Source organism: Cyprinus carpio, chromosome B10 (assembly GCF_018340385.1).
Source record: "Cyprinus carpio isolate SPL01 chromosome B10, ASM1834038v1, whole genome shotgun sequence".
NCBI classification, from domain to species: domain Eukaryota; kingdom Metazoa; phylum Chordata; class Actinopteri; order Cypriniformes; family Cyprinidae; genus Cyprinus; species Cyprinus carpio.
The window spans coordinates 17,526,737-17,549,849 of record NC_056606.1 but is presented as its reverse complement, the minus strand read 5'-3'; the positions used below and the strand labels follow the sequence as shown (position 1 = coordinate 17,549,849).

At 35.7% G+C, this 23,113-nt stretch overlaps 2 protein-coding genes across 3 annotated transcripts in view; both read right to left on the bottom strand.

The window, feature by feature from the left end:
- The window catches only part of nf1b (neurofibromin 1b), a 39,173-nt gene extending 25,853 nt beyond the window's left edge, over positions 1 to 13,320 (bottom strand). The window contains 21 exon segments of the mRNA XM_042732025.1: positions 249 to 352; positions 473 to 634; positions 1,385 to 1,596; positions 2,094 to 2,275; positions 2,358 to 2,474; positions 2,654 to 2,737; positions 2,844 to 3,166; positions 4,106 to 4,189; positions 4,487 to 4,560; positions 4,689 to 4,935; positions 6,161 to 6,284; positions 6,368 to 6,446; positions 6,540 to 6,647; positions 6,738 to 6,818; positions 8,112 to 8,126; positions 8,581 to 8,626; positions 8,784 to 8,867; positions 9,584 to 9,727; positions 12,643 to 12,873; positions 13,014 to 13,056; positions 13,255 to 13,320. Coding sequence (XP_042587959.1) covers positions 249 to 352; positions 473 to 634; positions 1,385 to 1,596; positions 2,094 to 2,275; positions 2,358 to 2,474; positions 2,654 to 2,737; positions 2,844 to 3,166; positions 4,106 to 4,189; positions 4,487 to 4,560; positions 4,689 to 4,935; positions 6,161 to 6,284; positions 6,368 to 6,446; positions 6,540 to 6,647; positions 6,738 to 6,818; positions 8,112 to 8,126; positions 8,581 to 8,626; positions 8,784 to 8,867; positions 9,584 to 9,727; positions 12,643 to 12,702 — 2,330 coding nt within the window. The 5' untranslated portion in view covers positions 12,703 to 12,873; positions 13,014 to 13,056; positions 13,255 to 13,320.
- Positions 13,321 to 16,482: 3,162 nt separating this feature from the next.
- The window catches only part of ksr1a (kinase suppressor of ras 1a), a 27,410-nt gene continuing 20,779 nt past the window's right edge, over positions 16,483 to 23,113 (bottom strand). The window contains exons 12-20 of one of the 2 annotated variants that reach the window (XM_042732993.1): positions 22,644 to 22,692; positions 22,504 to 22,567; positions 21,913 to 22,376; positions 21,740 to 21,836; positions 20,480 to 20,613; positions 20,271 to 20,402; positions 20,052 to 20,187; positions 19,299 to 19,432; positions 16,483 to 17,656 (exon numbers count right to left, since the gene is read on the bottom strand). In XM_042732993.1, the coding sequence (XP_042588927.1) occupies positions 17,650 to 17,656; positions 19,299 to 19,432; positions 20,052 to 20,187; positions 20,271 to 20,402; positions 20,480 to 20,613; positions 21,740 to 21,836; positions 21,913 to 22,376; positions 22,504 to 22,567; positions 22,644 to 22,692 (1,217 nt within the window). In that variant the 3' untranslated portion in view covers positions 16,483 to 17,649. Of the gene's footprint in view, positions 17,657 to 19,285; positions 19,433 to 20,051; positions 20,188 to 20,270; positions 20,403 to 20,479; positions 20,614 to 21,739; positions 21,837 to 21,912; positions 22,377 to 22,503; positions 22,568 to 22,643; positions 22,693 to 23,113 lie in introns of those variants that run through there. The other variant, XM_042732992.1, reaches the window with a different exon arrangement.

Here is a 23,113-nt window from a genome sequence, read left to right as displayed (position 1 = left end):
ATTAACCACACAGAACACAGTGTGGTCAGTGCAAACCGGTTGGCAAGTGAACCTCTATTTAAATGAGTCTGGGTTCAATTCTCTTTTACTTTGCCTAGTTTTGTACATGGTTTTGGGATGACAACATGTTTTGCAATCGGTCCATGATGCTTCTTTCTAATTTGCCTAGATTTTAGCAAGTGACAGGTGAATTTGCACTGACATACCAGTTGCAAATGACTGATTTTAAGGTTCATTCGGACAGATACCTGGTGAGATCCACCTCAAAGCTCAGCATCTGCCACTCAGTGCCCGTGATCACTGCCCTGAGCAACGGCTCCAACAACTTCTGCAGATACGTGGCCCCGTACACCTGAAAAAAGGAGTGTCCATGAGTTCCCAAGAGGGAAATTCACAACAAAATTAATTGGATCATTTGCCTCTTTGAATGATCATTTGACTTCAGTGCACGCCAGGGGAATCTTAGAGGCACCTTAAAGCAGAACGTCATGATTTTACTGGCCAGGCTGTTGCCACGGAACAGTGTTTGCATGGAATCTGCCAACTCCACCTCTTTAGAGAACATATTCCACAGAAGCTGATACAGGAGATGCCTTGAATCAAAGAGAGTTACCAGAACACGTGCCAGTTCATCCTGAAAAGACCAAAGTTCAATATAAATTACACACACACACACTACTCATACTTGCATCTCAAAATTTATTTACGTTTCTGTTATTTGACCTTTTTTGGGCTTACAATGTGCAAAAGAACTTTTATGATTTTTTTTAAATAAAATGGTGAGTAATAATGGTTAATAATAATGCATTTTCTCATTTTATACTATTAATAATACTTTAATAAGTTAAATTGGTTAACAAAAAGAAAAAAAAAGTATTAAAACCAGGTCGGAAGTTCTCAAACAGACACCTCAGCAAACTTTCAAAGGGGGATGCAGGATAACTAGTTACTGTAAGTAAGTAAGGATAGTTAAGTAAGGGGAAAAAAATAGTTAAGTAAGGGGAAAAAAAGACCAAAACACAATTAATATGTAAATCAGCTTTAGAAAAGAAAAAGAACATTGCCAAATCAGTATGCAAATAATCACTGATGGCTAGATTTTGACTTGCAAACATTCTATTATTGTACGTCAATGGGAGATTCTCAAGCTCGAGAGATGTTTCATTTCAAAGTTGATAAAAATGTGTAAAAAAAAAAAAAGTAAATTTTTTTTTTAAGAAAGTGTATTATAAAATATACTGTATGTTGCATACAGAATTTTAAAAAACATTGTTTGAATTATGACTATACTATATGGTACAATTACAGCTGAATTAACTAACTACTCATCTTGCACCATACAAAAAAACCTATAAAAAAATGATTATTTACATAAAGTACCCACCCACTGAGAACAAGGGACCACACTGGCCAGCGCCATGGTGATAGGTAACTCCCCCTGATCCCCCATCATCGTGACAAGTTCCACAAGCCTCTCAAATCGATCGGCCAGTGCAGTCTCCGCCAGCATGTCAAACTCTGTCCCCTGCTGCAGGATCTTTGTGAGGACCTCCATGAACGCAGCCCTGGTCTGAAGGTCCTTATGATAGCCCAGCCCTGCAAGAGGGCGGCATACACGCATGAGAAAGTCAAGTCACATTCATTTATAAAGTGCTTTAAACAATACAGATAGAGTCAAAGCAGCTTCACAGTAATAAACAGGAAAATAAGTGTTAATGTTGCAAGGTTCATATGAAACAGATATAAGCAAATCTACAGATGTACAATATTGTCATTATTTAGCTCAATTCAGTTCAATAACAGTGTCACTGTTACAGCATTAGTGTCAATATTCAGCTTAATTCGGTCCTAGCGTTGAATTGATAATATTATTGAATATATTACTATATGGTGTTAAAGATTTATTACAAAAAGACATTACTTGTCCTGAAGAATATATTTTATATTCTTCTTAAAGAAGAAATTAAATGTAAAATAAATAAGAAAAAATACATAAATAATCAAAAAATTATTGAATTAACTAAAATAAAATTCAATAAATGATTTATGAATTTAAAGTGTTATTAGAGAGGTTTATGGCTCGATTCTCTCATCAACAGAGTGCATAAGGCCGCTGTCCACGTTGGCGTTGAGCAGGTTGGACATGGCCAAGACGGTGCAGTGCCTTAACGACACCAACCGCCTGGACATCCCTCGCTTACGTCCAGCCACCTGCTGACCCTCATCCTCCACCTCACTGCAGTCGTTCAGCAAGTTCATGAAGAGAGTGAAGTACCTGAGGAGTAGAGCAGGGGCAGAGTAATGTACATACTCCATGACCGGACACTGGGGTTTAATATGGAACTTGAGAGTCTTACTTTAGGAAGAGCTGAGATTTGGCCTCCATCAGCTCCACACCGTCCCCCTCCTCTGGCTGAAGGCGCAGGCCGACCAGAAGAGACACCAAAGCTTCCATACTCGCCTGATCCAGATCCCTGTCAATCAAAACCATACAGCTTATAGTAAAAAAACAATCAACCACTAAAAGTCTTTTTTTTTAATGTACTGCATAACTTAATGTTTCTCAGAACAAAAGTCCAGTGGAGGTTGTTCAGTAAGATAGAATATTAATGATGCCATCTGAATGAAAATAATGTGTTCACGACAATGTAACCTTGTGAGGCATTTCACACCATCATCTGCTGCCTGGTTGGATGTTCCCATCACCCAGTCTGTCAGATACTCCACCATCTTATTCCTGAGACACACACACAAACCTGATGCATCGCCAGAGCAGCAATAAAACATTGCAGATAATCTGTCTATCGAATAAAGAGCAGGACTACAGTAGCATTTTGTTGTACCTGAACTTCATCTCTTGGCAGAAAGAGAGGTCATCTCTGCGCGCCATCATGATCTCTACCAGATGACACAGTTTGGTTTTGATCTGGATGGCATGAACCATGTTGCCAAGAATATGCACATACCTATAACACACAAGACGGTCCAGAAACCTGCTCAGGGGTGTCTCTGGGTTCCCCTCACACGAGGCCATGGACACCATGGAGCTCTTGCGATCTTTCAGGGTGCCCATGGGAGGACTGTAGGTGGCCAGAGTAGATGTGTTCCTCTGCTGCAAACACACGCCACCCAACGCACACAGGAATCCTGTCATATTGATCCATTCCTGAGGGATGAGACACAGGATTTATGGAGAACAGCCAACATTTCGTCATGTCATGTTTTGCTGTTTTTTTTTTTTAAAACAATGGTCAGTTACATTTTTATAGAGGTTAATAAGTATATAATAATTATAGTAATTAGTATAATGTTATACATATATACATACAGGGGTGCACATAAGTTTTTCAGGCTGTTCTCATGAGTGTGTCCTGCACACTGCACATCGTGTGTCCCATTAAATATAACTATATAAAAAAATTTATAATATTAATAATAGTATTATTGCACTTTATTTAGTTAAAATAATTAAAGTACAATAATAAACAAAATAAAAAAATAAAGTGTGATAATATTATTATATTTTCAATTAAAGAATGAGTATTAAATAAAAATACAATTATTTTATTGTACACTTAAAAATACAATTCTAATATTTAATATTGATATTTTCTTTTCTTTTTTCTTTTTATACTTTTTATATGAATTTTCAATATTTTTAAACCTAAAATCAGCAAGCTTTTATTTCGGTGGGTTGCCAAAACATATTTGTGTGTGTGTGTTTAAAAAAATGACTGAATTAAACTGACTTTTTAAACAATTCTCAAATAATACAATAATAACTAATTTGTAAAAAAAAAAAAAAAAAAAAATAAAAAAAAAATAACATCTTATATATCTAATGTAAATTGTATCTAAAGAGATAAAATAATACAGTATAATACAGTAAAGAAAAATATTATATATTGTCTAAACTAATAAAAATAATAATAATGTTTATAAAATATTTAATATATATATATATATATATATATATATATATATATAATATAGATTTTTTTTTTTTTTTTTTTTTTTTTTACAAAATTAGCCTAATGTACAGAAAAGTTCTGAAGAATCACCCACATGTAGACAAAAATCTATTTTCTACTGTAGGGTGACTGACCTGACTGTCTTCTAGTTTCGTTTTTGGGTGGCTTAAAATTAATTTGGTTGCATGTTCCAATTTGGCATGTGTGTCCTCCCAGGCCTGAAATGACCAAACAGAGCTGTTAAAACCCGTCATACATGTTATCTTCAAATTAGACCACAAGAAGTTGATTTTTTTTTACACAAACAACCAAAATAGCACACAAGTACTGAACTGTGAAATCCAACCACATAGTTTGAAAAACAAATCAAGTTTTGCATATTCTAGAAGGCTCCGTCTCAAAACAATTATGTTGGATAATATAATGGCACACAACCAGGACAATTCAAATGTGTTCGTCAACCAACCAGAATGAGTCTACTACTGTCCAGTAGCATTAAATGTGTGATCTCTGACCTCTGTGTTTCCCGGGGTGGGCAGCTCAATCCTCCGAAGCAAAGCCATTACTCTCTTCTGTAGAGCCGAACGACCTAGAAAAATCAGAGAACTCACAAAAACTGTGCTGCCCTCTAGAGACACCTGTAACACCACTCACAAATCTCAAAAAACAGAGGTACGTGTCTGAATCTGTGCATACAAACTAGTATATCAGACGGACCTGTAATCATCATGTTACTGACAGATGCAAACTCCATGAACGTGTTGTAATTTGGCAGAAGGGACTGCACAGGGATGTCTTCTGCACTGCAGCGGATGTCTGCCTCCTCACACAGGTAGCGTAAACAGGACATGGCCACCAGAACTGCCTCCATGTCTGGACTCCACAGGAACATGTAAAGACAGACCTCCAGCTTGGTCTGGGCCTGCCGGCAGATGGCGATGTTACTGCCTGCTGTGGCTCGATCCTGTACGAGAAGAATGGATAAAACAAAGAAAAAAAATTATATTCATCTCCATATAAGCAATATTTATTATTTAATATTTTTAACCCTTTTTTTTTATTTCCTGATATCCTTGTTCTTTTAGTACACAGCGAAGTCAGGTCAAACACACTGCATTGTGGGATATAGTATAGTAGGGTAGTTTTGCCAATAATAATAATAATAATAATAATAGTAATTCATTCATAGTATATAGTAATAATTCATATTCATTTTCATTTTTTTATATTTATATTTTATTTGTACTCTACAAATGGCAGTTTGGTTATATACTTAAAGGGATACTTGACCCCAAAATGAAAATTTTGTCATTAATCACTTACCACCATGTCGTTCTAACCCATAAAAGCTCTGTTCATCTTCGGAACAAAATTTAAGATATTTTAGATGAAAACCTGGAGGCCTGAGACTGTCCCATAGATTGCCAAATAAATAACAGTGTCAAGGTCCATAAAAGTATGAAAGTCATCGTCAGAATATTCCATCTGCCGTCAGACGTGCAATCTGTGTTATATGAAGCGACGGGAACACGCTGTTTCTATGTGTATTTAGTTTTGATTTGAAAGAAAACAGCGCATCCTTGTGGCGCAGATGATACAGAAGAGCATATGATGATATGGAGAGACACAGAGGAGACTGCTGACAAAGGAATTGTTGAATAAAGTCGCTATTTTTGTTTTCTTCGATTATAAAAAGTGTTCCCGTCACTTCATATAACCCAGATTGCACATCTGATGGCAGATGGACTATTCTGACAACGACTTTCATACTTTTCTGGACCTTGACACTGTTATTTACTTGGCAGTCTGTGGCTACACTGTGCAGTTTATTTATATATGCCACACAATTGATGATAATAATAATAATAATAATAATAATGATGATAAAAAAAGTTATTATTATTATTTTGCTGTTGTTGTTATAAAATATATAATAATAATGTATATTCATTTTTATTGAAAAAAAATATTGTTTTATAAATATTATATTTATATTATATTTTATAAATATTATATTTATAACATATAAAAACAAGCCAGATAACAGTAACAAGAGCATAAATAAAAGTGAAAGATTAAAAAAAGGAAAAGGTAATTAATGTTTTTTAGAAATGCCCAGATAATGTAGTCAAGGATGTGCAAACATTTTACCCATAATGCCCTGTGTGCAGGTGAGAGTGCAGACTCACTTTGTTCCTGAGAAGAAATGTGTTTCTGCAGATGAGAATCTCTCGCAGCCACTTCAGAATCTCAGTGCTGCTGATCAGCTGCTGATCAAACAGCTTCTTACAGATGAAGAACAGCACCTGAGAACTGGACCGACAGCAAAATCAACAGGGCAAAGTTTCATTCCTATCAGCACCTATAAACTGGAGTAGTGTCCACTGAGGAACTACCTGATGTCCCAGAAAGTTTCCATAGGAGCGTCTGGGTTCCACAGCTCGATGCTTTCAGGCTGATGCAGGACCAGAAGAGAAGACAGACAGAGATTATGACTGAAAACTTACATACAGACTATCTAAACTCATGCTACAGGCACCAGATAAACAGTGAGATGCAATGAGCTCACCTCCATGCCCTCCTGGGGAATATCTCCCATGTTCGCAAGCGGCACAAGCTGCACCAGGCCTGTGATGAGATCTGCCGTGCTGCTGTGGTCCTCCAGACCTTGTTTACCTGGATTCCGATTCACAAGCACACCTGACATTAATAGTATAGCAGAGCATGTCTTTATAAAGCCAAAGAAACCTAAGTCTCTCCACTCACATGTAGCATCAATCTGGGATCTGCATGGATGAGTTTCACCAAAGCCAAAAGCAGGTACTTGTGACTCCTGGTGTCTAGATCAGTGGTTTTTTCTTTAAACTTCAGACTGCTCATTTTCTCCTTAAACGTCAAACTCTGAGAGGAAGACAGAGAGAACAAAATAGAAACAAACAAAAAGCTCTGGGCAAAACATTTGGGGTCAGTAAGCCTTTTCTTATTCAGACAGGATGGACTAAACTGATCGAAAGTGACAGAAAGGACATTTATAATGTTACAACAGATTTTTTTTTCAAATACATGCTGTTTTTTTTTTTTTACGTAATATTTAAAAAACTAAATATTTATCTATGCATTACCGTTTAGACAAAAATATTAAGCAGCACAACTGTATTTAACATTGATATTAGTAAATATATATGCTTTTTGAGTACCAAATCAGCATATTAAAATGATTTCCTACTGATCACATGACACTGAAGACTGGAGTAATGGCTCCTGAAAATTCAGCTTTGCCATTACAGGAATAAATTACATTTTTAAAAGATAAATAAAACAGAAAACAGTTATTTTAAATGGTAATATTTGACAATATTACTGTTTTACTGTAGTATCGTTCAAATAAATGCAGTCTAGGTGAACATATGATATTTCTTTTAAAAAACATTTAAAAAACACTTTATAATATTTAAATATAGATAAAATATATGAAATATGGATATAATAATAGATTTTATATATACAAATATAAATATGATGCATTCATAAAGTTTTCATTTTAATTTATTAATTTATGTATATATCACATTTTTATAGCATAAAACATGCTTAAATAAATACAAATAAAAACAGAAATAAAAAATAAATAAAAACAAATAAATAACCATTTAAAATGGCCAATTATACACAAATTGATAAATTAAAATAAATTTATTTTACACAGTATTTACAATATTTAAAAGTTATTCAGCTATTTAATCTGTCTTTCATTAGTTATTATAATTTAAGAACAATAATGGTCAAGAGGTGATCCTGAAAAGTACACGTGCACAAGTTTGTGTATGCTTGCTTTGTTGTCTTTGGAGTCATCTGACGTGTCTCTGGACATGTCTTGTGTGATGTCAGGGCAGAGGATGAGGAGGATGATCTGCAGGGGACAAACAGCTGCTTTCCTCTTCGTACTCTCAGCAAAACTATCCACCAGATCAAACAGCTTCTCAGCACACTTTGAAACACACACACACACAGAGATCAGAATCACATATCCTCTGTAAAGCAATACTGATATGGTACAGTGAGGTTTTCAGTGGATGCACCAGCCATGTCCGCCTGAGGCCTCTGGTACAACTTGGTGAATTCATCAGCATAATTTTCCACCCAGTTCCAGAACGCCTGCAAATTCAGTTTAAAAACACACATACAGCAGATGTTTCCTGCACTGATAGAGAACATCCCTAGGTGGCAGTAGAGAAAATTTAATACAAAACACCAACAAATTAAAAAAAATTTAATTAACCATTTAAATCTATAGTATGATATACAAAAACAATGCTACAAACTAATATATATATATATATATATATATATATATATATAGTTATTTATTTATTTATAAATAAACACACACACACACATATATATACTGAAATATATATAAATAAATATGTGTGTATATATATATATATATATATATATATATATATATATATATATATATATATATATATATATATATATATACGATTATTTATCACTTTGTAATGATACACTTTAAATTGTAATAATATTTTTCATGCAATTATAATGCCAACAATAATAAATAACATGAATTATAATTATATTTTACGCTTGACGAGCATCGTCTCATCCAGATGCATGCTGTCCTTTGGTTGCTGGAGAGATAAAGGAAGTTTATAGGACTTGTTTATAGGAATTATCAACATCTAGATGTGCATCTCGCTTCAAAATGAAGTTGAAAAGGCAATAATGGCACAATGGTGACAGCTCATGGAGATGAGACACAATCATTGATCTGCAGCCGTCTCTCACCCCTGCCAGGCATTTCTCCAGTGTGTCCATGATGATAAGCTGGGACAGGTAAAGGTTCTTCTCTGCAGTATCTCCAAATATCTGCTGTAAGAGATAGAGATAGCAAACTAAGAGAGAGAGACCAGCATATGTGCCATAGAGCTCTAGCACATAGAACCATCTTCAACAGTCTAGAACAAATGCTTACAGTAGCTCCTGCCTAGGGACCGTCCAATATATTTAATAGCCAATTTCAATAACTAGACAGTAAGATGTAATGTTGACATACTGTAGGATCAATAACAAAAGTGAAAGTAACAAAATATATCTGTTGTCTTTTTATTTAGCAATAATGCATTAAATTGATCAAAAGTGACAGTAAAGACATTGAAAATAAACAAATAAATGTTGTTCTGCTGAAAATAAAAGTATCACGGTTCCCACAAAAATATTAAGCAGCACACCTGCTTTCAACATTAATATTAAAAAGAAATGTTTCTTGAACACCGAATTGGCATATTAGAATGTTTTGTGAAGGATCACGTGACACTGAAGACTGGAGTAGTAATAGTAAAAATTACATATTTAAAATTTGTTAAAATATAAATCTCTTACAATATTACTGTTTCTACTGTATTTTTAATCAAATAAATGCAGCCTTTTTGAGCATTAGAAACCTATTCCAAAAACATAAAATCTTCCTGACTTTGAACACTTTTGAATGGAAGTGTACATATCGTAATATATTAAAAATACACATTAGAATACACATTTGTAAACGTCTATTGTGCTTGTGCACCAACTCTTGAATAAACACTCACCATGTTATTGATGTTCTTCAGAATGTTGGTGAGTCCACTGATGACCAGGGAGAATTTGTACCTGGAGATGTTGATCAGACATTCCTTATTGTGTTCTGTGCTGATTTTAGTGTGTATGTTTTGCACGCCGACTTTCACAGGAAGCTAAAAACAAACAAACATACACAGTTAGACTGTGTTCAGAAACAGACAAATACATGTTCAGAAGATGTTTCAACCCACTTACAGGACAAACTCTCTGAATGAGAGATATTTTAATTTCATTCTGCTTCTCACATAAATCTATTGTGTGACTTCAGAAGTAGGGATTGTAACAATTAAGCGCGAGCCGGTTGAAAATCGATTCAAATATGTGACGATTCAAATTGGTTGAGATGCTAAACAAATTGCGATTTAGTTAGGGGTAGGAGTTTATATGAATGTATGTCTGAGGGAAACTTACTGTCTTTAGAAATGTTTAGATGGTATTTTTTATTTTCATCTTGCCCCTGTATAATGCATATTAAAGTTCATAAGTGCAGGGCTGCTTTGTTTACACCAGAAACCAAGGAAATGCTTTAAGTGCCACCTGCTGGCAGAGAGTGAATCTGCGTCTCATTCAGCTCGTCTGATGTTCTGGTTTCATGCTGAAATTTTTTATCTATAGTTTCACAAAACTGAAGTCAAATCATTCTGTTTTTGCTTAAAATTTCTAAATTATACAATCTAATTTAGATTAAAACTGTTCATGTTGCATGTATGCAGCATCTTTGTTTGGATCATGATTAAAATGCAGTGGTTGTGTCTCATTTCAAATGGAAAGAGCACAGACAAAGCCTTATTTTGTTTATATGAAGATATTTCTTTTATTTGTGTTACTTATTTGACTCGGAGCTTGTTTTAAAATTTCAATTTAGTTTCGTTATTTACATTTGCATTATATTTAAATTTTGTTATTTAGCAGACGCTTTTATTCAAAGCGACTTACAAATGAGGACAATAGAAGCAATCAAAACCAACAAAAGAGCAATAATATGCAAGCACTATATAAGTATATTATTATAGTTTTATATTTCAATTTCACAAAGAAACGTGCAGCATTTTGTCCAAGCAATAATAAAAGGACACATTTAATTTATAATTTGTGAGTGAATTAAGTGAATCGTTACATCCCTATCAGAAGACACGGAAGTCGTATGAACCACTTTTATGGTGTTTTTATGGTAATTTTTTTGTCATTTTGTAGCTTGGCAGCCCCAGCTGCTTTTTGTTTTTATTACATGCAAAAGAGTAGCTAGCATATTCTTCAAAAATTTGCCTTTGTATTTCACAAAATGAGGTAAGAAAATCATAATGTAAACATTTAGATGGTGAACTTTTTCTTTAATTTCTTAAAAAAAAAAAAACCTTCTGGGCTACAACAAAGTAAACCGTAGCAAATCTCGGTTTCAAAGAGCGAGTCAGAAAATTGCTAAAACCAATCAGCGGCACGGAATCCCATTTTGGGATTATCCAGAGTTTAGGCCAGACTTAGCATCACAAAACACCCCTAATCTCCGCTGAACTTCAATCAAACTGCAATGATCCTGACAGACCACAAGCCACCCTTGACCAGGCGGCTTTAACAAGGCTCCCTCCGTGCCTCTGAGACTTACAAGTACACTGGTCAGTGTGTATACACCACCGAATCTGGTATTTACCACTAGAACAAAACACTAAAAACACAAAATGTAAAAACACTTTTATATATACAAAAAAATTTTTTTTTTCACAACACCCACAAAACCTTTAAGGGCACAAAAAGAACATATTACCATAAGTTAGCTCAAGTAGATGAAAACTGCCAGTTTAACTTGCTCATAAACAACATATTTCTCCAGGCACTTGCCTAATTTTGCTCTTGAATGGAAAGTTTCTCCAAAATGAAAATGAAAACAAATATATAAATACAATATCATGTCATAAACTCGCCTTTTGTGAGTTGAATGTGTTAAATGTGAGTAAATGACAATTTCTGTGTCTGTCATGACAGTCTGTTACGTCTGTCAATGTTTCTTTGGTGTCTGGTCAAATTTTAGTCAAAAACTTCTTGACATCTAACACAGGCAGGTTTATGCAGTTAAAACAATTCACATAAGATGAAAAAAAAACATACTAGCTTAACCATTCACAAGCTTTCGCCTGTCTGGTAAACAATGGGTTATTTTTCTAACTTATAACCTGTTTCATAAGTACAACTGGAGGTTTAAACCAGTAGTATTCACGCGGCTAAAGAGGGAGAGTCATCATTGCATAAGATTCTACTCAGCTATACATCACACATATACATCGGTTCACATGTGGGACACAAAAATATGAAGTGAAAGTATAAACAATAACTCTCATCGCACATGATATGAATTACAAAAGCAGGACACGTTCCTGGAGCAAAATTTGGTCAGCCAATCATAGACGTAATTTTAACCCTTGATAGCCTCTCTATACAAGACATCCAATTTTAAAGTGTTTGCTCATCACAAAAACGGCATGATTTACAGTTGGAGCTTATTCACATTTATGTGATATTTACGATTTAGTATGCATGGGAATACACTGTTTTTAAGATGTTTGTACACAAAGATGTTATTATAATTGAACATAAAACTTTCTAGACTAAAAATCAACCAAATGTTCAAGGATACCCAAAGGCATTTAAATATTCATAGCCTTTTAGCTAAATAAATTAAATTATTAATAAAGATGCAATACATGGTACAGTGGTACAAAGTGGTTAAAATCCCAAGAAACTGATGGTTAGGACTGATTTTAGAGATGAACCCTTGCCCTATGATTTTAGGTTATTAGGGTTTGTTCGGGTTTAGAGTTGGTAAGAACGTAGTTCCAGGTTCAGTAGAGGATGCTGAGCAACATGTACTACTAAACTAGTCGCGTCCCATGCATTGAGCGTTGTTACAGGATATAAACACAACAGCATCAGAATGAGAACGGAGACGCGCAGCGGCTGCACGGATGCGTAATTAGCTGCGTAATTACGCATCCGTGCAGACGAGGCGTTCAGAGAGGTTTAGAGGAGCTCTGACCTGCTCGTCGAATTGGGTGATGACGGCCTGGACCCACTCCACGGGCTTCTGCGCCGCCATGGCCGCTCACGCCTGCACCTCCGCCGCCGCTGATGATGATGAAGTGGAGGAGACCCCTGCGCTCCTTGTTCCGCGCCGCGCTGAGGGCCGAACGAGGGGCGGCTCGGTATTCGGTCTGGTCGGTGTCAGAAACAGCAGCATACCGCCATGACAGTGCCGGAAGTTTGAATCCTCCAATCCAGCGAAGCAGCGATTGAGAGAGAGAGAGAGAGAGAGAGAGAGAGAGAGAGAGAGAGAGAATCACTCTATTAATATTGTTAAAACAGGCCAATTTTATACATGGATAGAAATTAACAGGGCAACTTACATACCTCCAAAAGAGTCTCCCTACTTCAATGAAGACAGTTTCCCCACCTTAGAAGGAGAGATCAACTACTTCCAGTCACACACAACATACTGATCTGTGGAGACTTAAATGCCAGAACAGGTGAAGAACTGGACACACTTCATTCCCAGAGAGACAAACACATACCAGGAGGTGACATCCTTTTATCACCAACACACACCCCAAGACTCAACCATGATAAAACAACAAACAAAAATGAAACAAACCTTCTACAGCCGTGTCGTGCACTGCGTCTGTACGATTGGTACGGTAGGTACACTTATAGCTCAGTGCTGGGTAACAGTACAGTAGATTATTTCATAACCGACCTAAATCCAAATTCTCTCAGAGCGTTCACAGTCACTGTCAGACCACAGTAAAATCACCCTCTATCTAAACAGATCAAAACCTCACAAATCCACCTCCACACCCTCAAACACAAATACAGATGGAAACAAAACAGTGAAGATGCATATCAAACTGTAATTTGTGAACCAAAAATACAAAACCTATTAAATAATTTCCTAGCTGCCCCATTCCTACACAACACTGAAGGGGTCAATTTAGCAGTAGACAGGATGAACCAAATACTTGCAATGACTGCAACACTATCTAACCTAAAAACCACAAACAAAAAAAATGTAATAAACAGGGAGCATGTACATGAAAAATGGTTTGACAATGAGTGCAAAAACCTTAGAAAAGAGGTAAGAACTTTATCAAATCAGAAAAAAAAAGATCACAACAAAAAAACACGCCGCCAACTCTATACCACGAGAAACTTAAACAATATAAGAACATCCTAAGAACAAAAAAAGAAACAAAATATACAAAAATCAGCTAAAAGTAACAGAACAATCTCTAGAATCAAACCGTTTCTGGGAACATTGGAACACACTAAACCAATCTTACCATGAAGAGTTACCCATCCAGAACGGAGATGTCTGGATAAACCACTTCTCAAACCTCTTCAGCAATATAAACAAAAACCATGAACAAAACTCACTATACAATAGACTGTGTGTTCTAGAGTCAACCATTAAAGAGTACCAGAACACCCTAGATCGTCACGTTACACTAGCTGAACTGTGCGATAATATACAAACACTTAAATCCCAAAAAGCATGTTGATGGCATTCTGAATGAAATGATTAAATGCACAGACCAAAAATTCAAACTGGCCATTCTTAAACTGTTTAATATCATCCTTAGTGCAGGTGTATTTCCCAGCACCTGGAACCAGGGCCTCATCACCCCTCATTCAAAAAAGCTTTTGACTCCATCTGGCATGAGGGCCTTTTACTTCAATTAATCCAAACCGGCATCGGAGGAAAAACATTTGACATCATTAAATCCATGTACACTAATAACAAATTTGCAGTTAAAATTGGCAACAAACACACAGATTTCCTCCCCCAGAGTCGTGGCGTGAGAAAGGGCTGTAGCTTAAGCCCTACACTATTCAATATCTACATCAATGAACTAGCAAGAGCCCTAGAACAGTCCCCAGCACCCGGTCTTACCCTACTAGACACTGAAGATAAATGTCTTCTGTTTGCGGATGATCTAGTGCTGCTGTCACCCACAAAAGAGGGTCTACAGCAGCACCTGGACCTCCTGCACACCTTCTGTCAGACATGGGCCTTGTCAGTTAACCTTAAAAAGACTAAAATTATGATATTCCAAAAAAGGGCTATTAACGAAAACCCAACATCGCAGTTTCTAAATAAACAACATGCCCTTAGAACACACTAAAAATTATGCATACCTCGGAATAAACATCAGTAACACAGGAAACTTTAACAAGGCTGTGAACGAAAACCAAGAACTGAACCCAGAGAAAAGCCCCCTCAGCCAGCTGGTCTCAGAACTGACTTTACAATCCACAACCCCAGCTAGACTAAATCAAATCATTAAAACACAAAAAGAGAAATATCTGAAACATTGGACAGAAGCAACAGCTCAACAAAGTAAATTAAAATACTATCTGCCTCTAAACAGAGAATATAAATTGGCAGAATACCTAAATACAGTGGCAGATGTGTTACATTATTTTTTGTATATTGTTTTAGAATAACAATGAGGTTTGTGAATATCAGCTCTTGTGTAATAAGTAATGTAAGTACTGTTTTAATAACACTGTCTATAAGCAGGCCATCTCTCTTGCATCTGGCCATTTTAAAGTCACATGCAGTAAAGGAAACAGATTTATGAATTTTGGGAAAGGCAGTGAGAGAGGGAGAGAGAGAGCAGAAGAAAGAGCAGCTTGTTGCAGGCAGTGTGAGGCGAGTAAAACTCAAAGAGATGCTGGAAACAGCATGGTCAACGCAGAACAGTGAACACTCTCAGACACAGAGAAATTAGATGCTGCCTCGAGACACAAAGAAAAGCTTTGTGAAGAGCCCTGGAGCTCAGATCTCTGCAGTGGAAACAGTTTCTCAAGAGTCTGCAGACCTCACAAGAGTATAGACTCCAGGCAGCTGGATTCAGAGTGGTTTTTGGCAGTTCATTTACTCTCTTACAGTTGAATGCTGTGATATAACCATGCCAATTTCACTGTTCTTTAATGATAGGCCATATTTCTTTATATTAAAAAACAAAACAAAAAAACATTCATTATGAGGGGCCTGCGTCACTGAAGTGTTACATATAGTTTCCTGAACCTCTGAATGCATAGTTAGTTACAGCTTTGAAAGAGAAAAATGATTTTTAAAGAAAAAGTGGTATCAAGGGCTTCACTGTGCTGGTGAAGCTGTGCAAACTATGTATTGATACACCTTACTCCTTTTCCAGTTATGGGTTGGACTTTCTTCAGTGAGACAGTGTAACACTGACCTCTACAGGTCATTATAGGTATAACCACAGAGAGAAACCATTATTCTGAACTCTCGTGTTTTTTTTTTTTTTTTTCGTCTTACATCTACAAGACAGGAGTCTTATTTATCATTATAACATCAAACAGAATTGTGCAAAATGAGAGGGACGTTAGTCATAATTACATACAGTCAATTGTTGTAGCCTATATTTGTCCGAAATATGTGGTTGAATAATACAGGTTTTTCAGTAATTATTTGGTTACACCCCTCAATCCGGAACCAGGGGCATTGCACAAGATCCCGGGCCCTATGCATAGGCAGTCCTGATGGGCCCCCATGAAAATATCCAGGTAAAATAAAATATATTCCAGACTTTTCAAGGGCCCTCTCTTCCTTTGGGGCCCTGGTAATCAGTACTGGTTTTACCCCCAGTCCGACGCCCCTGTCCGGAACATTCATTTAATGTAGGGTGTTGAAACACACACTTGTGTACTTCAGGTTTAAGCATGTTTTGTGCAATATGAGAAACAATTCATACTGTAATATCATCATAAACACGTTTAATTCTGTCTGATGTCACGTCACAAATCTCTGAGATCCTTTTCAGATTCTAACGTGTGTAGAGTTGACCACAGTCACGTGACAAGCTCGATTTTATTGTCTTTCAAGGATAAGAACAGACACTGTGTACAGTAGCCACATGCAATACAAAAATATGACTGTACATGACATGTATCGACCCATTCTAAAAAAGTTTTCCATGTTTATTTTTATTTATTTTTTTTTTACATGAAAAAATATAAAGAATATTTACATCTGGGAAAGCACAGCAGTACCTATTCAAAATGTCATGATGTACAGCATATATATATATTTATATTTATATAAAATGTCCATATAAATATTAAAAGAATTCTGTTCATTGACTGTACAATAAATAAACCATATTTATACATAAATATTTTACACTGTCATTAATATCTCCAAACCACAAAGTCCAGTCTTTCACAGAACAAACAAACACACACACCCTTCCACATACACAATGTTACAAACACGCACGTTACACACAAACACGCATGAGAGTTCATGTTTACACAACTTATTTTTTAACACTGTTCTGCTGGGTTCATCGAAATCTCGCTTTAATACAAACGTTCAACATCTTCTTTGTGGAAAATCAGGCCCTGTAGTCGGGTGAGAAGACGCACATTGCTTCTCTTTGGCTCATTTTCGCAGTCTGTGCTCAGAAAGGGCCCTTATGTGACTCACACACCAAATTTTGTTTGACCCTCACAGCTCAACAACTTTCCATCAAGAACATTATCATTTATGAAACAAATCGTCTACTATCAGACACCATGGAGGAAGAGTGACAACTAAAGGTGTTAACATGAACCAGACGAGCCAATCAGAGACGGAAGCAGCGCATGTCACACAGGACTAAGAGGCACCAAGACCACAGGAGAGGGAGAGAGAGAAAAGAACATCTTCATCGTAGTGTCACTGAATCCTGCAAATCCAGCGGGAAAAATGCGTCACGTGACGTCACGAACTGGAGCAGAAAGGGAGAACCAATAGCACACTCCGAAAATAATAATAGGAATAGGAATGAAAAAGGCAAAGCTTTTCGTTTTACACATCGCCACAGCAGTCGCCCATCCCAACACCCACAGAACCAAAGAAAGTTAGAGACAGAAGAGCAGGCGATGTTAGTTTGTAAGTCCAGAAGAGGTCAGGCTTTCAGCAGGCATGCAAGGCAGAGCCAGGAATTGTGTTTTGCATTGCTCATGTTTCAGGCACCGGCTACAACCTACAACGACAAGAAATAACCATAGACAAAAACAGAAAGAGAAGCAGATTAGAGAGCAAAACCGATAGTTCTACAGTTATGAATTTACAGTTAGAGAGAAAATTACTGTAGCAGTAGGAAAGAATTTGTTAAAGGTGCACTAAGCAATTTTTGTTTGACATAAAGTACCTAGTATTTAACTGGTCATGTGCTCTTAAGATGGAAGCAACAGTGATGAGTGAAATCAGAAGGACCTCCTTTATATACTGTACACAACACAACAGATCACAGATATGACTTGAGTCTAAGAGAGCATCATTTTCATTTTTGGAATTCAATTACTTAATGCACCTTCAGGATTAATAATGACTGAAAGAAAAGGAAGTTTTTGAAAGGAAGTTAAGAGTTCAAACAGACAAAGAGATCATCTAAAACTTGACCAAGGTGAAGAAATAACTCTATTCTACATATGTAGTATGTAGTTTTAGAAAAAGCTGAAATGTTCATTACTAGCAAACAATAATTACTAGCAAAATAATAATAATAATATTTATAGTAAGAAGAATAAGAATTATTATTTTGCAGTTATTAATTATATAAATATTATAATATATAAAATAAATATATAAATAATAAACAATTATGATTAAATAATTAATAAATTATTGTTGTTATGTTAATACATCACCAATAATTATTAATATTATTTATATTAAATACTACTAATAATAATTATTTATATGTGTGTGTTATTTATTTTAAATAATTGTATTGCTATAATAAAATTATTATTATTATTATTATTTTGTTGTTATTATTAATCATATAAATATTATAATCTATAAATAATAAAACAATTATTGTGATTGTTGTAAGTATTTAAATCCATCTAAAATAATAATTATTATTTGCATTAAATACTACTAATAATAATGTGATTAAAATATAGGAAATAAGTATTAGTATTATTATTGTTTTGTTATAAAATATAATTAATAAAACGATTATTATTATTATTATTATTAATAAACAATGATTGTGATTGTTGTTATTATTTAAATACATAAATAATAAGTATTATTATTTGCATTAAACAGTAGTAGTAGTATTAATTTTATAAAAATAATTAAAGTAATTTTATTTAAGGCAATGTCAAGCTATTTTCATTACAAAAACAATAAAGAAATACAAGTATAACAAATACAATAAAAACCAGCAAACAAACAAACACAAGTTATATTATATTTGCATTAAATACTACTACTAATAATATATATATTATTTAAATATTTAAAGATATATATATATATATATGTGTGTGTGTGTTTAAACAAAACAAACAAAACAGACATAATTTGTATTGCTATTAAATTGTTGTGATTATGGGATTTTTTTTCCAATTTAAAATTTTCCCTATGCTGTTACAAGTGCTGATACTGCTCTTCTGAATGTTAGAGAGACGCTGCTCATAAAAATAATGACTGAACAAGATAAAAATACTCTAAGTGAAGAGAAGGTCAGACAGAAAGTAACCAAACACACAACACATTTGATTCATTGCGGTGTCTCTGAGGTCATCTCTGTCGTCGTTTCTGCAGTCTGTGCAGGTTTCTACCACCTGTTTGTCCTCTTTTCACAGCGTGCCAGATTCTAGGATACGTACTCTGCAGACTTCCAGAAGTGGCCAGGATGAGACAGACGGCGGTTGAGTTTGGGCAGTTTCTCCAGCATGTCGGCCAGCTGCGTGAACGTGGGCCGATTACGAGCATCATATGACCAGCAGGCAGACAGAATCTCCTGTGGGGCGGACAGGAATCAAGCAGTCAGCACAAACAGCTGACTTTTGGATGGTTTTTACAAGAATAACATCTAGGATACCTCATTTGGTCAAATTATAAGGTAGCACTTTACAGTGTTTTGTGCTTCTCTTAAACACTACTTCTACAGTATTAAACTATGAAATTAAATGAAAAGAATTTAGACTTAGAAATCCATACGTTTATTTTCACATTATTCACAAATAGTTAGCAAGATATTTAATTACATTAAACTGTGACACTTTAATGATCATTCATTTGTATCTATATTTAAGCCATGTCTCTATATTTCTGTTATTTCTAAATGATACCATTCTTTAATTTGTATTGCCAGTTATTTTTGCACTGCACTGCATTAATTTAATTCTATTTATTAAAGTGTACTTGAGCTATGGAAAAGCACAAAATAAACAAATAATATTAATAATTAATAATAGTATTATTATTATAAAAAATGTCCAATATGGTCTAGCTGTCACATGACCTAATTTTCACCCAGACGGTCTGGGTTCGACTCTTGGCATGGGAAGTGCAGTGGAGTAGCATCATTTCACTGAGCATGTGTCAAATAATAAATAGACTTAAAATGTGGCACTCACCGTGACCTCTTTTCCCAAGTTGATCTCTGCCAGGACCCTCCTGATGCCCTCTCCACTGCCCACCTGCCAGATGGTGGCCTCTACGGGCTGACTGGTGATGGGCCAGTCTCTCGCCTGCAGCTCGTACCAGATGGTGCTGAAAGAGAGCAGATAAAGGCGGCAGGTCAACGCAGCACTATTTGGGGGTGAATTATGTCTGAAGTCAAGTATATGTCTCACCCAAAGGCATAAACATCAGCAGCATTAGAAAACGGAAGTCTGTCCTCATTGTTTCCGGGACTCATTTTACGCACGATTTCTGGAGCCAAATAACAGATCCACCCGTGAGGAAGCTTCAGCTCGTTTTCACGTCTAAAAACACAACAGACCCTTTAAACTATCGGTTTACGGTAACAATCCGTGTTATCAAGAGTAATACAGTGACGTACCGGCCCTCCTGAACCACTCCAGAGATCCCGAAAAGGCCAAAGTCAGTTATGACTACTTTGTTTGTGTCATGAAAGACGTTTTTGGATTTAAGGTCCTTGTGAACGATGCCCTTAGCATGAAGATAGCCCATTCCCTGAAGCACAAGTGAGACGTGACTCGTACACAACACACACATATACAACACATCCAGCACTTTCACAGAAGTGTTTCCACAGTTATTACCATGGTAAATCTATCTATCTAGCAAAGTGTTTTCACATTTTAATTTTTTACATAAAATAATGTACACTAGTGGAAAAATGTTTGAATTAAGTAAGATTTTTTCATGTTTTTTTTAAGTCTCTTATGCATTTACATTTAGCCATTTAGTCATTTTGCAGATGCTTTTATCCAAAGTGACTTACAAATGAATTTATAAATTATAAAATTTATTTATAAAAATTATTTATAAAATTATTTATAAATTTACAAATTATATTTGATAAAAAATATCTACAGTATGTATATTTATATATTTGATTGCAATTTAAAAGACTAGTATTCCAATTTAATATATTTTAAAATAAATTATTTTATTCCTGTGATGCAAAGCTGAATATTTACCACCCATTAATCTGGTCTGATTAAAAAAAAAGTCTTCTATTTTTTTCCTAATATTTTCAAAAGATTTACAAAAGATTTGTCAAATAAATGCTGTTCTTTTGAACTTTCTATTCCAAGAATACACAATTTAAGGTTTTCACAAAAAATAGTAAACAATAAAACACTGATAATAATAAATATTATTAATAATCAAGCACCAATAATAATTTACAATAATAATTTGAATAATTTGCCATCACAAGAATAAATATATTTAAAACAGAAAACAGCTTTTTAACAATTTAATCAGTTTTTAATGGTTTTCTAATAATATTTTTTTTAAATGCAGCTTTGGTGTACACAAGACTTCTTTCAAAAACATTTAAAAAATATATTAATTATTTTACCACTAGTGTACATTTATAACACTATACACTTTTATTACCTTAGTATTAAATTACAGAAAACTATTTAATGCTGCTGCATGAGTGTTTTGAATACAATGGCTGAGCCAATGATGGCAAATTTGACATATTTCTCTCTTCTGACCAATATAATCAATGCATCAGTATTTTTTCCTCTTCTGTAAAGTCATAGAGGCACTAGATTGTTTTTCTTTCTTCACCTCCATACAATCCTTCCCAACTATGATGAGAAACACGGTTCATAAACACTACCTTCACAATCTCCTGCGCAATCTGCCGAGTCTTATTGATGTCCAGCGTGTTTTTCGTGTCCCTCACGACGGAATACAACGTCCGGCCTTTGCAGAAGCTGTGGGGAAATGAAGACGTGCTTGTCAATGATCATTTCTCGATCACTTGACGGGCTCAGATGTTTGAGACGCTACCTGGTAATGATGGCGAGATGAGGCGGAGCCATGCAAGCTCCCATGAAGAGGACGACGTTCTCGTGGCGCGTCTGTCTGTAGTTCATCACCTCCTTCTTGAAGAGCTTCAGGTGGTCCTGGTTGTTTCCGTCGATCTCCAGGAGTCGGATGGCCACCTCTCCGTGCCAGCGGCCGCGATGGACCCGACCCCAGCGACCCTTCCCGATGAGCTCGCCAAGATCCAGCTGCTCGAAGGGAATGTCCCACTCCTGCAGGTAGACGCTGGTCTGACTGGCCTTACGAGAGATGGGACCTTTCCAGTGGGTTCCTCCTCGCGTGCTGGGCAGGTCGTCCAGCTCGTCTCCTTCACACTCTCCTTCTGAGCCATGGTTCAGCTCTTCCATATCCTCCTCCTCTTCATCCTCCACTGCTACATCTTCTTCCTCCTCTGCTTCTATTTCCTCTTCTTCTTCCTCCTCAAGTTCCTAGACGAGAGGAACCAACCACAATGAGTTTTCTCAGCAGTGCTGGAAGTGCCTAATTTGAAAACTGTGCCTATTTTATATTCTATCTGTGTTCCAAATATAAGATTCAGTTCCGCAAGCATCTCACCTCTCTGTCATCTTCCTCGTCTTGTTCTGCGTGCATCTCCTCCACTGATGGATCGATCTCGTTACTGTATATAAAATGAAACATTTAGCCGTCACTATGACTGAATGCAGAACAGGCAGCAGTGTATTTACATCACTTACACTGTGTCTGGAAGTCCGTCTAAATGAAGGATGCTGGGACTGCACACATCTGTGAAAGACATGATAATATTGACCAGCGTATTATGTTTGAAAGAATAAATTCACTGACTCTGTAAACATGTTATTTCTAGTTGTACCGATACAGAATTACTGATTTTATTATTGCTCAATGTAACATGCAGCGCCACAAATCACCAGCAGGGTGCAGCTAATCTCACAAGTATAACTTCTGTGTAAACACAAGCATGCAAAACATGCAAAACACATTACTTTAGGCATTGTTCAGATTTGTACATTTGTAAAATTCACTTTTTTTTTCTTTTTGTATAATTGAATTTATCCTCAGTTATTTTAATATGCTTTTACTAACTGAAATTGTATTAAAACAAAAAGTGGTCTTTGGGCTTTTCTGTTCACCACCATAGTGTGAATCTATATATACGCCTGATTATATAGCTCTTTATATATTA